Here is a 16,085-nt window from a genome sequence, read left to right as displayed (position 1 = left end):
GGGACTGCGTGGCTGGCAGGGAGAGGGTAGTTGAGGCACTTGGGGACTTTCTCCACTGCCCCGAGGGGAAACCCTGATGCCCGGGTTGTGGGGTGGAGAGAGAGAGAGCCTCTGCTGGGCTGAAGCCTCCCAGGTATGTCCCAGGAGCCCCTTGCAGGCACCACCCCCTGGATTGTAGCTCCACCCCTCTCATGCTGTAACTTCCCGTGATGGGGAGACCCCAGGGTGTGAGGTCCGACTGGGGTGCCAACTCCGGCCCCCTAGGGACCTGGAGGGGGGCTGGGAGGAGAGGCCAACAGTGCCTCCCAGCGTCCCAGCAGCCTCCCTTGCTGTGCTTCTGGGGCCTTCAGTGGGTGCAGAGCTCGGGCCTGGGGAAGACACAGACACTCACCTTCCGCCCCAGGTTCTCCCTTCTCTCCTCAGAGCCCAGCCTCTGCTGTCCCTTCCCCTGACCCCTGACCCCTGACCCCTGAACTCATGAGAACACTTGCTCTGGCTCAGTCTTAAGAGCCTAGAGCAGGGGCCGGTGCTGTGGCACAGGGGGTTAAAGCACCTGCAGCACCAGCATCACATATGGGCGCCAGTTCGAGTTCTGTCTGCTCCACTTCCTATCCAGCTCTCTGCTATGGCCTGGGAAAGCAGTGGAACATGACCCAAGTCCTTGGGCCCCTGCACCGGCGTGGGAGACCCGGAAGAAGCTCCTGGCTATGGATCAGCTCAGCTCTAGCCGTTGCAGAGTGAACCAACAGAATGGAAGCCCTTTCTCTCTCTCTGGCTCTACCTCTCTGTAACTCTGTCTTTCAAATAAATAAAATAAATCTTAAAAAAAAAAAAAAGAGCCTAGAGCAGGACCACGTGATCTCAGACATCAGCACCGAAGGAGACCCCAGCCCACCCCCTTCTCTCTGTCCCATAGCCAAGGGCAGTAGGACCCCCAGGTCACACAGCCGGTGACAGGCAGAGCTGGGGTCCCCTACCCCCACTCACAGGCCTGCGGGGCACACAGGAGATCTGGGGGGGCTCCCAGCGACCGTCCTCCTGGCAGCGGATCAGAGGCAGGTTGCGCTGGGCCAGCCCCTCTCGGCACCGGTAGCGAAGCACCGTGTCCACCTCATAGCGCAGCCGTGGGCGGCCGAACACTTGAGCCAGGGGCAGCTCCGGTGGGGGCCCACAGGACACTGCGGGAGGCACACACTTAGGAACCAAGTGGGAGCTTGGCTCTGCAGGGGGAGGGGGTCCCCAGAATCACAGCATGGAGGAAGAGCTCCAAGGGGACAGCAGAGTCAGGGAGCTCCCCCATGGCCAGCACACCTCCTGGGTGACGTCACACCCTCTGCCCTCACCCAGCCACTCCCCCATGGCCAGCACACCTCCTGGGTGACGTCACACCCTCTGCCCTCTCCCAGCCACTCCCCCATGGCCAGCACACCTCCTGGGTGACGTCACACCCTCTGCCCTCACCCAGCCGCTCCCCCCATGGCCAGCACACCTCCTGGGTGACGTCACACCCTCTGCCCTCACCCAGCCGCTCCCCCCATGGCCAGCACACCTCCTGGGTGACGTCACACCCTCTGCCCTCTCCCAGCCGCTCCCCCCATGGCCAGCACACCTCCTGGGTGACGTCACACCCTCTGCCCTCTCCCAGCCACTCCCCCATGGCCAGCACACCTCCTGGGTGACGTCACACCCTCTGCCCTCACCCAGCCGCTCCCCCCATGGCCAGCACACCTCCTGGGTGACGTCACACCCTCTGCCCTCACCCAGCCGCTCCCCCCATGGCCAGCACACCTCCTGGGTGACGTCACACCCTCTGCCCTCTCCCAGCCACTCCCCCATGGCCAGCACACCTCCTGGGTGACGTCACACCCTCTGCCCTCACCCAGCCGCTCCCCCCATGGCCAGCACACCTCCTGGGTGACGTCACACCCTCTGCCCTCACCCAGCCGCTCCCCCCATGGCCAGCACACCTCCTGGGTGACGTCACACCCTCTGCCCTCTCCCAGCCACTCCCCCATGGCCAGCACACCTCCTGGGTGACGTCACACCCTCTGCCCTCACCCAGCCACTCCCCCATGGCCAGCACACCTCCTGGGTGACGTCACACCCTCTGCCCTCACCCAGCCACTCCCCCATGGCCAGCACACCTCCTGGGTGACGTCACACCCTCTGCCCTCTCCCAGCCGCTCCCCCCATGGCCAGCACACCTCCTGGGTGACGTCACACCCTCTGCCCTCACCCAGCCACTCCCCCATGGCCAGCACACCTCCTGGGTGACGTCACACCCTCTGCCCTCACCCAGCCCCATCCTGCAGGTGTAGGGCAGGTGGTAGTTGCAAGGCACGTCGCTCCACTGTCCCTGATCGTGCCACACCATGACCACGCAGTTCTCTCCAGACAGGAAGTAGCTGTCGGGCTGCCCACGGTTCCAGTTCTCATAAAGCTGGGGATGGGCAGCGAGGGGAGGGGAGTGAGGAACTCTGCGGGGGTGGAGTTCAGGGCACTTGGGGAGGGCAGGGCGTGGCGTGAGAGAGCCCCCGGCAGAGAGAAGGCTGAGGGTCTGGGGACTGGGGACTTCTGGGAGAGGGGGAAAGAGAAGGAGGCCCACGGAGGGGGGGAGTCTGGGGTCTTCGCTGTGGAGGGCAGAAGTGCTTCGAGGAAGCGGACCAGGAGGCGTCAGCGCGAGGGCCGGCGGGAGCTGCTCACCAGGGGGACTCCGTCCGACCACAGGAAGTCGCCTTCGATGGTCCTGTCGTTGAGCCCGATCCACTGATACTCCCGGTATTGATCTGAGGACCGCGGGGAGAGGGCGGCGTGCAGTGAGCTCCGCTGCCGGCAGGTGGCGGCCGTCCCCTGTCGCCGGCGCTCCGGGAAGCCCTCGCCCAGCTCCCACAGACGCGCCGCCCTGACGGCTCCCCCCTCTCCCCAGACTTTGCACTCGGGCCGGAGGGAGGCCGGGGCGTGGGGGTGGCGGAGACGGAAACCGGCCACCACCACCCCTGCCCAGGGAAGAAAAGAGAAAAACTGGAAAAAGTAAAACCTTGCAAGAAGGTCCGAACTGGGAAAGGCAAATGGGGGAGGGTGGGGGGGCAGGGAGGTTGGGAGCAGCGGGAGGCGGCCCGGCTGGCGCAGGTGTGCGTTCCTGCCGGGAACCCCAGGTGTCGCGTGGGAAGCGAGGGAAGAGAACGGCAATGCGAAGGAGCGGATGCAGAAGCCAAGTCAAAAGAGCGTGAATGAATGAATGAATGCACGGTTGAGGGAGTTCATGCGTTAGTTATGGAGCGCGTGAGAGGGCGGATGACGCGTCCCCCAGCCCACTGTTGACGAAGTCCTGCTCCTCGGGGGTGCTGATGCTGGTCAGGTGCGCGCCGTGCAGCCGGCACTGGGTCTCCGCCTCCTCCCAGCTCCGCCGCGTAGAAAAGTGCTTGTAGCAGGCGCCCTGGAAGGCGTCCCAGCCCGGGCTGCAGAAGCGGAGGCCTGGGGCACAGACGGACGGGCACCTCAGGCCAGAGGACCCGGGAACCCGCAGGGGCCAGGCCTCCCGGGAGGGACTGCGTGCCCCGCACGGCCGCAGACCGGGAGGGGCGGGGCTCCGGGGCAGGAGGGCGGAGCCGAGCAGCCTGCGAACCCCTGGAGGGGCCCTAGGGGAGGGACTTGGCGCCATCTCGGAGCCCTTGGGACCTGGATGAGGGCTGGAGCTCCTTTCTGGGCCCTAGGCTCCTCTACCCTAAAGGACGCCCTTCTGTCCTCCCTGGCACGTGCCGGCAGCCCACCCAGGCCCGGAGCGCGCTCAGCTCCCGTCTCACCCGGACCCCTCACAGCATTTCCGCGGCGGAAGTCGAGGGAAGAACTCAGGGGAAGAACAAGACTGGCCTGGAACAGCGATTCCCTAACAACAGGGCCCCCCAACCGGAGTCCTCCCTCCCCTTCCTGGACCCACACGTGGAGGCGGGGCCTAGGCCTCAGACCCCTCCCCCAGCACACTCACCAACATCGCACAGGTCCCCCCCATAGCCAGGCAAACACAGGCAGCGAGCCCCCTCCTCCTCCTCCAAGCATGTCCCACCATTGTGGCAGGGGCTGGGGACACAGTCACCTGGGGGGGGGGGAAGAAGTGAGGTGGGGGCAGCAGGGCAGTGTGCACCCTCAACCCTGACCTCCCTGGACGGAAGCCATCATGGCTCTCAGAAGGGTCCCTGCAGAGCCTGCCTCTGGTCACAACCTAGCCCTGAGGTCTGGGTTGCTCTGTTAACCCTGCCTTCAGTATCGGCTCAGCGCTGTGAAGGCCATTGTGCAACAAGGGGCTGGGGGAGATGGCCAGGGAGGTCCCTGGGAGCCAGCCGCACGGAGGGGAAAGGTCCTGGGCTGCTCAGGACTCCGCTGGCTCCTTGCTCTCCTGGGTGACGCTGAGCGATGCCCCACCCCGCCCCCGCCCCCGCCCCTCCCTGGCTCCCAGGCCAAGTTTCCTCTCACAGCCCTTGTCTTGTGACAGACACCAGCACAGCTCTGGGGAACAGCGGGGTGGACCTGGAGGAGGGGACAGCACCACCCCTAGCAGCAGAGGTCTCTGGCCTCCCTTCACTGCTCCTGGGGGCTGATCAGCCGTGTGGTCCGGGTGAGGGCAAGCCCTGCCTGCATGTCCCCTGGGCCGGGGCAGCCAGCTGCGGCTGTTGCTAGGGAGCCCACCGTGTTCACCAGTGCCTGCCCCTTCTCCTCCCAGCCCAGGGAGGAAGCTGCCCAGGGAGGTCAGCTGTCCCCAGGTGCTGGCTGGCTGGCCCCACCCCTCAGCTTCCTCTCAGCAGCACCCAGCCCCTCTGCATCCCCTTACTAAACTCAGACTCCTCCCCACTCCCGGGCTCTGCTCCCCCCACCCAGCCCTTCCCCAGCCACATGCAGCTCACTCCCGGCCTCCCTCTCCTCCAGGCAGTCCTCTTAGACTACCCTGAGGGCCTGCAATCTGTTGTCTGGGTCCAGTTCCAGCTGGCTAGGCCATCCACCTTTCTCTGGATCCTGAGGTGGGAGGAGGCGGCCCTTAGGCCACGCCTGTGTGTGGGAGGAGCTGTCAGTTTCCACTCCTTTCTGGTCCACCAGCCCCAGGGGAAGATGGTGCCACAGAACATCGCTCAGGTCAGGACCCCCCAGAGCTCACCATCCACCCCCAGCAGCCGGGGCCAAGGCCCACAGTGCTCCACACTGGCCTGGCCGGGATCAGTGCAGGGCTGGGGGAGGGGACGCTGGACTTGATTCAAGGAATTGTGCTAGAATGACCTAGATGGTTTGGGTAGATGAATCAGCTTTTCCAGTCCCACTGTCCCTGCCATCTCCCCTGCCAATGGTTTCTTCCCAGCTGGTAGGGCTGCCCCCCAACCTCTCACACCCCTCCCCCCAGAGGGGGAGGGTGATTTATTTAACCCATTAAGTGCCAGGCCCAACAGAAGGTGACAGACCTGACCGCCTTCCCATTCCTCGCACTGTCCTGCCCTGCCCATTGTCCTGTCTGCTCTTTCCTGTCCAACCATCAAACTCAGCCCTTGGTCCCACCCAGGCCACTGGTCCCTCCGTGTGGCTGGGGGCTGGCAGAGCCTGAACCCAGGGTAGGCAGAGCAAGGTGCAGGACCTCTTCTCGCCACTTTCTGGCCTCCCTCCCTCCTCCTGTGGGTTCTGCACAACCAGAAACCTTGTCTTCCCTCTGTGGAAGCAGCAGGCTAGGGACCTCTCGCTCACCCTGCAGGAGGGTGGCTAAGACACTGCGACACCTCCAGTGGGTCTCCTCTCCCCTACTGCCCTCCCCACCCCACACAGCGCTGAGCTCCAATCCTGAAATGGGCGAGCCTGAGTGTGACACACAGGCCCCTAACCCGCACTAGGCCATCTAGGAGAGGGTGGTGCTGGGGTCTGGGAGGAATCCAGCTTTCTCCAGAGGTCTCCACGGTGAAGCTTAGCCTTCCAGGAATAGGTAGGGCTCCCCCTAGAAGACCCCAGACCCTAACTCCCCATCCCCCCTCCCTCTACACTTGCATCCATCACCCTGACTTGTATCTTCTCCAGACTCAGGGCCTTTGCAATCCTTTGGGTTTGGGGTGCAGGGAACCATTCCCCTCGGGGATAAGAAGTGGTCATGAGTGCAAAAGGGTTAGTGGAGGTGAGTTAAATATCGTCCCCTGCTGAGGTGGGTGGGTGGTGAGTGGTTAGGGCCCCTGGGTGCCAGGGAACTGGCCCTATGCCGGGGGGGTATTTTTAGGTACTGCTCTATGAGCCACCCAGATGGCTCAGAAATGAATATAAATGTGTGGGTTTGTCCCAATCAGGAGTGGGGGACTACAACTCCCAGCACCCCTGCAGACTGGCAGACCCTGGCTTCCCTGGGGTAATGCATGCAGTCAGACGTGGGGTCTCATCAGTCAGGAGGGACGCTGTCACCTGGCCTGAGAGGGGGAGGAGGAGGGGACAGCAAGGGACTGTTAGACCTCGAGCACAGGAGAGGGTGTGGACTGAAGACAGAAAAGAAGAAAGGCCAAGAGACACAAGGAGGCAGAGACACAGGCGAGAAGGAGAGACGAGGAGTCAAAGAGAAGCACCAAGGAGTCACCAGGGCACAGATCAGTGGCAGGAGAAAGGCAGACAGCTGGAGAGGGCGACAGGGTGCCAGCGTTTGGTTACAAAGCGGTTTAATAGAGGTTTATTTCCAAGGCTTGTTTTCCATGAAACAGTCAAAAATACTTCACAGAAGTAGTCTCTTAAGGCTCTGTGGGGTACAAGGTCTCTTGGACCCCAGAGGTGGAGCAGCGGGGGTGGACTCCCAGGCTTTCCCTGAGACCAGTGAGGAGTGGCTGCAGGAGACGGCACATAGGACGGGGAAGGGAGCAGTGGAAGGTGGGCCTCGCCCTGAAGACTGCAGAGGCGACAGGGGCGCCCTGAAGAGGCCTGGGCTGCTCTGTGGGGTGCGTGAGATGTGAGCCACAGGCAGGGGGCCTGAGGGCAGGAAAGGGGCACGGGCAGTGAATGGTGGGGCTGGGTCACAGGGTGAGCAGAGTGCCCGGGTGGAAGTCACAGGTGGAGGGGGCATGAGAATGAAGGTGAAGGACAGGCGAGTCCAGGGAGATGGGGCCTAAAGGACCACAGGTCAGGGGACCCAGAGCCACAGCGGGAGGAGTAAAAAGAGGATAAAGAGGGAGGTTGAGCCTTGGGCAGAGTTACCTGAAGAGGGGGCCACGGCCACTCCACCTCGGCTGGCGCTGTCAGTGGGCAGCACTGGCTGGGCCTGCACTGAGGTCCCTGCTGGGTCAGTTCTTCCAGAATTCTCTTCAGAGGGAACCTCCAGTTCCCTGGTACCCTCGGGGGCCCTTGTGGCTGGAAGCAAGGAAGGGGCATCCTCGGAGCTCCCTGTCTCTTCACTCTCTCCTCGAGAGACCCCAGATAGCTCAGGACCTCCAGTTTCCTCCCCAACTTCTCTCGCCCCAAGAGGAGTGGAAGGGGGCGGAGATGCCAGTTTCCCCTCCCTAGCAGTGGGCAGAGTCTCCGGAGGTGGTCCACGGACCCTTGGAGGCCTTGGAGCTTCTGATGCTCCATCAGGAAGAGGTGACGCACCAGGCTGCAGGGTTGTTCTTGCTGGCAGGGTTGCCTGGGAGGGCGACTCCTCCAGGGCTGGCTCAGTGGGGAGAGAAGCCTCAGGACCTGGGCCACTAAGCTCGCTGGGCCATGCCCACAGGTCCTCATCCTCCACCACCTCCTCCACCATTTCTTCCTCCTCCTCCTCTTTTTCAGCCTTGTATTTCTCTTCTTTCTCCCATGCCTTGTCTTCTTCCTCTGAGGACTCCTCAGGTGTTACAATGGATTGGGTTTCGAATTCTGGGTAAAACACAAAAAGTTCAGCACCAGGGACAGCACCCAGCAGAGCCTGGGAGGAGGGACGGGGGAGGGGAGCAAGGGGGCACTGAAGAGGGTGGTGTAGTGGGGGAGAGGGAAGAGATGGTCTTTGTTCCACACTGGAAGAACTTCAATTTGAACTGCATTGTTGAGGCAACACTTGAGAAGACTCTATGAGCGGGCATGAGCCTGGGAAAGCTTGGTTGTCGCATCCCCTTCTCCAGTCGCTAGTCTGTTAGGGAAAAGCAAGGTGGGGCGGGCCAGGGGCAAAGAAGGGAGGCCCCTCTTTCCCAGAGGCAGCTCCTTAGTCCAAGCATCTCCAGTCCCAGGGAGGTGCGGGTGGAATTTACTGGAAAGGCAAAAGTTGGAAAGGGATAGGAGCTATGCCCTGCACCACGTAGCTGCTGATAAAGGACAGGGCAGAATCTAGCTATGGGACCAGCATTAACCTGGGCTTGCCCCCTCTGCCCCCAACTTCTCCCAGGCAGAGATATCCACAGCACAAGGGATTTGAGTTACCTAGGAGGGTCCTAGGGGCCTCTGCTGGGTCTTCTGGAGTCGAGCTTCCGCCTGCTCCATCCTCCAGGATGGGAATGGAGTAGATGGCCCCACGGGACTCGCTCTCCACAGCTTCCTGGGGAAGCTGCAGTTCCTCCAGGGTCTCTGTCACTGTGACAATGGCCTCCAGTCCATCAGAGGCCAGATCGGAGGATGGGTTGGAGGTCTCAGGGACGGCAGAGGGCTGGACAGAGTCTGCGGCAGGAGGAAAGTGTTGATGGGAAGCACAACAGGTGGCTCTGCCCTCCCAGGCCAGGGCCTGCCCACAAGGGCTCTGGGTTAGATGGACAAAGACCATAGGATTCACCCATATCCCCTGTGGAGCACTCACGGGCGCCCAGGGAGCATCTCAGAACTCTGTCACTGATTTCTCTAGCATTAGTCAGGGGACTAAGCTTTCTCAGATACTGAGGACATAGTGTAGAACAAGCATCAAGCTCCTGCTCTTGAGGGAGCTTATATTCTAGATATGAACACTAAACCAACAAACATGGGATGCTACAATATAAAGAGCAATTAAGCAGAGTCAGGATGATGGGGAGTACTAGTTTAGAGTAGTCATGAAAGGCTCCAGTGAGAGACGTTCCCTGGAGTAAGGGAGAGAGGCAGACAGGGGAGTGGAAGAGCCTCAGCACCCTTGAACTTGGGGCAAGGTGCAAGGGATCCCAATAATCCCACGATTCTCAAAAGGGGAGAGAACAGGCTCCATCCCCACAGGACTGCAGAAGGGTTGAGTGCAGGAAGAGCATCCAGCAGTCACTACCTGAGGACCTTAGTGTTAGGACAAGAGCCAAAGGAAGGGGCCACCTCATTCTGGAATCTGCTCCCTTCAAATAATCAGGGGTTTGGAATGGATTACCATGTCCTCTGGGAAAAGGAACCAAGAACAGAAAACCAACGAAGCAACACTGGAATTGGGTTAGGAAAAACCCTGGGGACAGAGTGTGTTCAGCCAGGCAAGACCGGACAGTACGTCCCGCACTCCTCTCCTGCTCCAGTGAGCCTTGCTCCACACCAGACAAGCAAACCTGTGCTCTTGCTGCCTCCATCTGCTCTCAACTGTAGCCATACTCTCCCCTCCTCCTACCTTCTCCTGATCCACTTCCTCCTTCCCAGAACGGGGCTCAGCACATAACCATACCCAATGAGTAGAAGTTTTAGCTGTTATTATTGTGGTTAGCTGTTGTTGTTATCCCTTTCCAGACGGACCCGCCCCTGTGTCCCTGTGGACTTCACATCCTCAGTTTCAGGCCATAGATGCCCATAGATCTGTGAGGGCGGCTGCTCTCCCAGTCTCTCCTCATCCTGGGAGTGAGGTTGCTCCTCTTCCCTCATACTGGGGGCTCCCATGCCAGAAACTATGTCTTCCCTCTTCAGGGAGCTCCATGGTTCCCTGAGAGTAAAGTCTGTGTCTTCTCTCTTTTCTGCCCCCAACCCTTGTGCTGAACAGGGACCCAGACAACCCATGGTGCTGCCTCTGTAATTGTCAGCCCAATTGGCTTGGGCTCTATGCCTTTGGGGCTCCAGGCACTACCTCCCCTGCAGCTCCCAGTAGATGATGCAGGCAGGAAGCCATGTCTATACTCAACTGTCCTTGAGGTCCTGATCTTTGTGTGTATGAGTGGTGGAGTGGGGGCACTGTGTGTATCCATCTGTATGTGATGGTGAAAGGTCTGACACCTTCTCTAAGCCACAGGTTCTGAAAACCCTCCAAGGGCTCCTGTGAGGGGATCTGGTCAACTGGAAGAACTTGAGCAGCTAATTCATTGGACTCAGAACGTCTTGGCCATTTCTGCTCTGACAATAATAGACTGACAGGAAACAGGAAGGTATTCGGCAGCCCGTCATGGAGGGGCAGCTTTGCAACTGGGAGGGAAAGGCATGGACAACTGGTGGGGAGGCAGGAAAGGAGAGATAGAGCGATGACCATTCCTTGAGGTCACCCAACTGAGTGGGACCAAGCTAGGGCCATGTCCAGAATCTTAACAAGCTGGTCACCACCCAAGACTACTGCAGGCAAGTGACACAAGAGGGACTGGTGCAAGCTGGGGTAGGACTTTCGGGGTGCAGCCTGCCTGCCTGAGGCTGGTCTCAGCCTCTGCAGGGAGTTGGGCTCACCTCGGAAGCAGTAGACGTTGAAGCGGCTATGCTTGTTGGGGAAGCCGGTCTGATTGGGGAAGAGGAAGAGAGTCTTGACACCAGGCAGGCCCCCACCACAGCGCTGGCTGGGTGTGACAATGGGGTAGCGCACGCTGCCATCGGCCAGCCAGCCTGGGCTGCAGCGGTCCAGGCCACCATCCCAGGCTGCGTAGAGCTGGCCCGTGGTGGCAATCTCTGCACCCCGCTCCCGGCAGTACTCCCGTGCCTCCTCCCACGTCAGCTTGCCTAGAGGAGCACCTAGGAACAGTTCTCCTGGGTGGGGAAGATAAGGCTGGGTTATCAGGCAGTTGGTGGCCCCTTCCACCCTGGGCCCCCCAACAGGGACTCTGGAAAACTTCTCGTCTGTGACAAAGGGTCAAATACCCTACATCATGGGATCCGAGTCCAGACAGAACCTTCGGATGGAGAAGCAGAGCTCAAGGCACCCAGCCCCATGCCTCATTCTGCAGAGCCATGCACCAGTGCAGAGCAGGTTTGGAGGGCGGGACCCCAGCTTGGGACCTGCCGCCCATTGGAGGCTTTGGGCATGGGCTGGCTCAACACAGTGCCTGGAGGAAGGGACACCGATCATCTCTTCACCCCACCTGTCCCCTAAGCGCATGAAAGACACGAAGGTCCACCCGAGGCTCCTAGAGAACCTACTCTCGGAGAAGGGGCTGGTTCCCTGGTCACCGCTCAGCCCCACTCACCATTTAGGTCCTCAGCATAACAGTAGACATCGTAGAGGTCATCTGGGTCCACCACTCCGTAGTTCCGGACCCCAGGGAAGCCGTCCATGTCTCCGTAACAGGCCTCCCGTGGGGTCTGGATGGGGTACCTGGGGAGGGAGGATGGGCGCCGGAGAGCTGTCCCTTGTGGACCGCAGTAAATCCCACTGCTCTCTCAGTGGAGCCCAGAGTGGCCAGACCGGCTGCACCCACCCCCCCCCCCCCCCCCCGCTCTGCTGGGACGCACACCCCTAGGGCAGAGTCCTCGCCACCCCTCCCCCGCGGCCCAAGCTCCTTCTGCAGAGAAGGAGCCCTGTGTGCCCAGGCTGAGGCAGCAGTCAGCCCCCCGCCCCCAACCTGGGGGCCACAGCCCCATGACTGCTGACTGCAAGCTCCCGAGCCCAGCCCCAGCCCCCAGCCCACCTCACGGTCTGGTCGGCCAGCCAGCCGGCATCACACTGCTCATAACCCCCAAGGTAGGCGGCATAGAGCTGCTCTGGGGTTGCAATTGTGGCTCCGATGCGGGCACAGGCCTCTTGCGCCATGGCAAAGGAGAAAGCGTAGCGGGCAGAGCCCTCTCGGTAGAGAAAGACGACCCCTGAGGGGGTAGAGAGGACTCCTGAGCCTGCCTCTCCTCACCCTCCTTGTTACACACACACACACACACACACGGGTAAATTCCCAACTGTGCTTGTTCTACAGCATGTGGGACTTAAGTTAGACTGTGGGTAGAATTTCCTCCACCTGAAGGGAAAAAAAGGAGCCAAAGTCTGTGTCTCCTCCCTCCTTGCCCACCTGGCCCCTTCCACGTGCATTGCCCCCCCCCATCCCAGACGGTGGAGTTCTCCCCTTCCTCCCTGCTTCTGTGCCCTCTCACCTTTGACCTTGACCTCCACAGCATCACTGCTATCATCAATGCCGTGCTGGACCTCGCAGCGGTAGATGCCCGAGTCGTTGGGCCGCAGCTCGCTCAGTGCCAGGGAGACGTCGGTGAGCGAGGCGGGGTAGGCAGGCAGCGCCACGCGGAACCGGTAGGCCTCGCTCACTTTGACACGGAGCCCCCGTGCCACCAGCACCTCAGCCTCCCGGCCCCCGGAAAGGAAGGTCCACTTGACCCGTGGAGAGCCCAGCGCCGCGCGGCGGCTCGGCGGCCGCAGGTAGTGGACGTGGCACGGGATGGTGAGGGCGCCGCCCAGCACGCCCTGCAGCGGCGCGGCACCGGCGATGCGCACGCGGAAGGCACGGTCCTCTGTGGACGGGCAGGGCCGGCTGGCACTTTGTGCGGTGGGCCAGGTCCCACAGCGCGGCCTCGGAGTCCGAGCCGGGCTCTAGGCAGCCTCCCCGCACCCCGCCTGGTTCCGGGATTCCCCAGTCTTGCCATCAACCTCCCCTAATGCTGCCTCCCAGGCCTGGGTCGGCATCCTTGCGGTGCTTCCAGAGCCTTCCAGTTCGCCCCCCACCCCCACCCCCGGCCCAGGGTTCCCCGGAAGACCCTCCTCCACCTTCACCTCCTGGAGCCTCCAGCCCCGATTCAGCATTTCCCAATGTGTTCTCTTCCCAATCTCCATCAGGGTTTCCCCCATTCTACTTCTTGCCGCCTCCCTGCTCCATTCCTCCTGCCCCCCAGGGACCTGCAGCCCTGCACCTGCGCCCCTCCCCAGCCCCGCCCACAACATTCCCACCCTCCCAGGGGCCCACACCCCATCCTGTTATTTCCAAGTGTCCAGCCAGAGCCCTTCCGCACAGTCCTAATTCTCTCTCCCCGCCAGGTCCCGGAGGCTGGAAGCAGTTGGTTCTGGCTGAACAAGAGCCCCTCTCCACCACCACCACCACAGGGGAGATGCAGGAGCCAGACAGCGGCCCTGGGGTTGCTTACCTGAGCTGTCCCCTTCCAGGACATCAGCTAAGGCTGCAGGGACCTGCGCCAGGGCCAGGGCCGCCAGCAGGGGCAGAAGCAGTGGGGCCATGCCGCAGGCCGATGGAGGGACTTGTGGAGGAAAGATGGGGTTAGACGGCAGGATGGACTGCCCCTGGCTTCCCACCATACACAAGCTGGCCCCACAAGCCCACTGCCCCCATTCACTGTTAGCTCTCTGTTTCTGATTCCTGTCTCTCTGCCAAGGGATCCCTCCTCAGAGCCAAGACCTGGGTCCTAGTCAATTCACTGTGTGACCCGAGCCAAGGACTCTACCCTTGCTGGGCCTTTGTTTTCTTATCAGAAGAGCATCATTACTATGTGCTTTGAGAGCAACACATAGGTGATAGATAGCCAGATAGGTAGATAGTCTTTTAAAACTACAAATGCAGCCCGTAGCCAAGGCTCACTAGGCTAATCCTCCGCCTTGCGGCCGCCAGCACACCAGATTCTAGTCCCGGTCAGGGCACCGATCCTGTCCCGGTTGCCCCTCTTCCAGGCCAGCTCTCTGCTGTGGCCCGGGAGTGCAGTGGAGGATGGCCCAAGTGCTTGGGCCCTGCACCCCATGGGAGACCAGGATAAGCACCTGGCTCCTGCCATCGGATCAGCGTGGTGCGCTGGCCGCAGTGCGCTACCGCGGCGGCCATTGGAGGGTGAACCAACGGCAAAAGGAAGACCTTTCTCTCTGTCTCTCTCTCACTGTCCACTCTGCCTGTCAAAAAAAAAAAAAAAAAAAAACTACAAATGCACAGCACCAGGCACACAGTAGGAACACAATAAATGCTTACAGCATGAATGGAGGTTGCAACTATATTTAGAATTTCACCTGTCTCTCTCCAAGCAGGCCTCTCCCTTGAACTAGAGAGGGAAGGACTCCTTATCCCACAGTGACCCCTCCAACCTCTCCTGGCTGTCTCTCTTTCCCTGGGCACAATAGCCACCCGACCTCCTCCAGGAGGGCCTCCTGGATTGAAGTCAGGCAATGCCCAGCCTCTCCCAAGCCCAGCCGCCGCCTCCTTCCCATCATTATGTATAAGGAAGTCTTCTCTTTACTCCCCAGCGTCCTCCGGCTCCCTTCCTCGGCTGCCTCCTCCCTTCTCCCTCCCAGCCTTTCCTTTCTGCCTGGCACGGGCTTTCCCACCGGATCTCCTGGCTCGGACACCAGCTGGGACAAAGCCCCTGTCTCTGCCAGTCTGGCCTCCTTCCAGCCTCTCTCTCTCTCCCCCACCCTACCTTTTGTGAGAGCCCTGGGCAGGAAGGGGAGACGAAGGGGGTGAGAACGAATAGGAGGGGCCACTCCTCCTTACGCCGGGCTATCAGCAGCTCTAGAGGCCAGAGGGGTGGGGTGGGTGTGACATTGAGGAATGGACACTGAGGCCCACAGGGTCGGCCCTGGGACCCCTTCAAAGCCCAGCCAGGGAGCAGGCCAATGTGCACTCAGGAGGGCAGGTCGCAGAACTGGGGCTCAACAGCATCCTTAGGGTTGGGCTACCCTTAGAAGAGAATGGGGTTAGGTGGGGGAAGGGGGGTGGCGCTGTGGTGTAGCAGGTAAGGCCGCTGCCTGCAGTGCCAGCATCCCGTATGGGCGCTGGTTCGAGTCCTGGCTGCTCCTCTTCCGATCCAGCACTCTGCTATATGCCCTGGGAAAGCAGTAGAGGGCCCAGGTCCTTGGGCCCCTGCACCCACATGGGAGACCCGGAGGAAGCTCCTGGCTCCTGGATTTGGATCAGCCCAACTCTGGCCACCATGGCCATCTGGGGAGTGGACCAGCGAATGGAAGACCTCTCTCTGCCTTTGCCTCTCTAACTCTGTTATTCTGCGATGCAAGAGGAGAAATGAGGGTTAGACTCAGGCAAGATCACTAGAGACCAGGCTGCTCCCTCCGTGGAAGCCTCGTCACTCAGCCCCCGTCTCCTGTGCCCCTTCAGACTGCACCTTCCACACGCCCTTTCCTGAGCCCCAGCTGACGGGGACATCCCTCGGCCCCAGGTCCACCCAGCTACGCCACCCTGCCTCCCCTTGAAACTGCTGTTTTCCAAACTGAGCCTTGGCGTCAGGATCAGAGGTGGGGAGGAGTGGCAGGAGCCAGCCACTGACCCTCGAGAAGGAGGAGGGTCTTGATGGGGCCAGATCCAGGAGTGCTGAGACCAGGCTCGGCCATGGGAGTGCCTGGGAGGACTGGGGTGGAGACCCTCTGGCATGAGGGCCTGTCAGGTCGGTGCTGCTTGCCAGGCATGTGAGCTGTGCCAGGCCCCTTGCCGGCGCCCTCCCTCCCCTCTCTCTGGGCTGGCGCTGGAGCTGCTCACAGACCTGGCTCCCAACTCTCACAGGCGGCCCAGAAACCCATATGGTGGGAGTCAGCCTGGGCCCACTCCCAGACCACGGGCTTCACCACTGCTCTGATGGTGTGAGAGAGAGAGACAGCAGCAAGGGGCGGGGGAGCCAGGGAGAGCCCGGCTGCTCTGGGTCAAAGAGAGCAGCCCATCCCCACCTTCAGGAATGGCGGTCGCTGACCACAAAGGCCAAAGGCTACTCCCGTGCAGTCCACAGAGCACTGTCTCTCCACTCCCTGCATCTCACAGAGCTCTGCCCTTCCCTGCACCAGGCACCAGACCTGGGGGCCGGGGGTCCCGGCCTCGGCCTCGCCACTCCACCCACCCCTGCTGCCTCTCGGCTTCCCCCACAGCTGACTCGGGAACTCCTTCTCTACCAAGGAGTCCACAGCCCTCGTCCCGTCCCCTGATGCCACAGCCATCCCTCTCTCTTGCCCCAGCTCCGTTTCCTGCTCTGGCCTCTGGCCATCTGCCCCTGTCTTGAGTTTCTCAAGCTGTTCAGGAAACTTTCCTGCTGCTGCGTTGTGGTCTCCTCCTCTGACCACTGAC

General features: G+C 61.4%; 1 protein-coding gene across 1 annotated transcript; it reads right to left on the bottom strand.

Annotated features, from left to right (window-relative positions):
* Window positions 1-260: 260 nt before the first annotated feature.
* BCAN (brevican) lies at window positions 261-13,255 on the bottom strand. Its single transcript, XM_062193663.1, has 13 exons — window positions 13,165-13,255; window positions 12,166-12,537; window positions 11,712-11,886; window positions 11,271-11,398; window positions 10,540-10,833; window positions 8,383-8,616; window positions 7,195-7,845; window positions 3,986-4,093; window positions 3,316-3,474; window positions 2,704-2,786; window positions 2,296-2,440; window positions 988-1,178; window positions 261-368 (listed from the first exon to the last, which is right to left on the bottom strand). Exons 1-13 carry the CDS (start codon window positions 13,253-13,255, stop codon window positions 261-263), a joined length of 2,739 nt encoding a protein of 912 aa, XP_062049647.1.
* Window positions 13,256-16,085: the final 2,830 nt, after the last annotated feature.

Source organism: Lepus europaeus, chromosome 5, assembly GCF_033115175.1.
Source record: "Lepus europaeus isolate LE1 chromosome 5, mLepTim1.pri, whole genome shotgun sequence".
NCBI lineage: Eukaryota > Metazoa > Chordata > Mammalia > Lagomorpha > Leporidae > Lepus > Lepus europaeus.
Note: the sequence above shows the minus strand (reverse complement) of the source record. Positions and strands in the feature narration are given on the sequence as shown.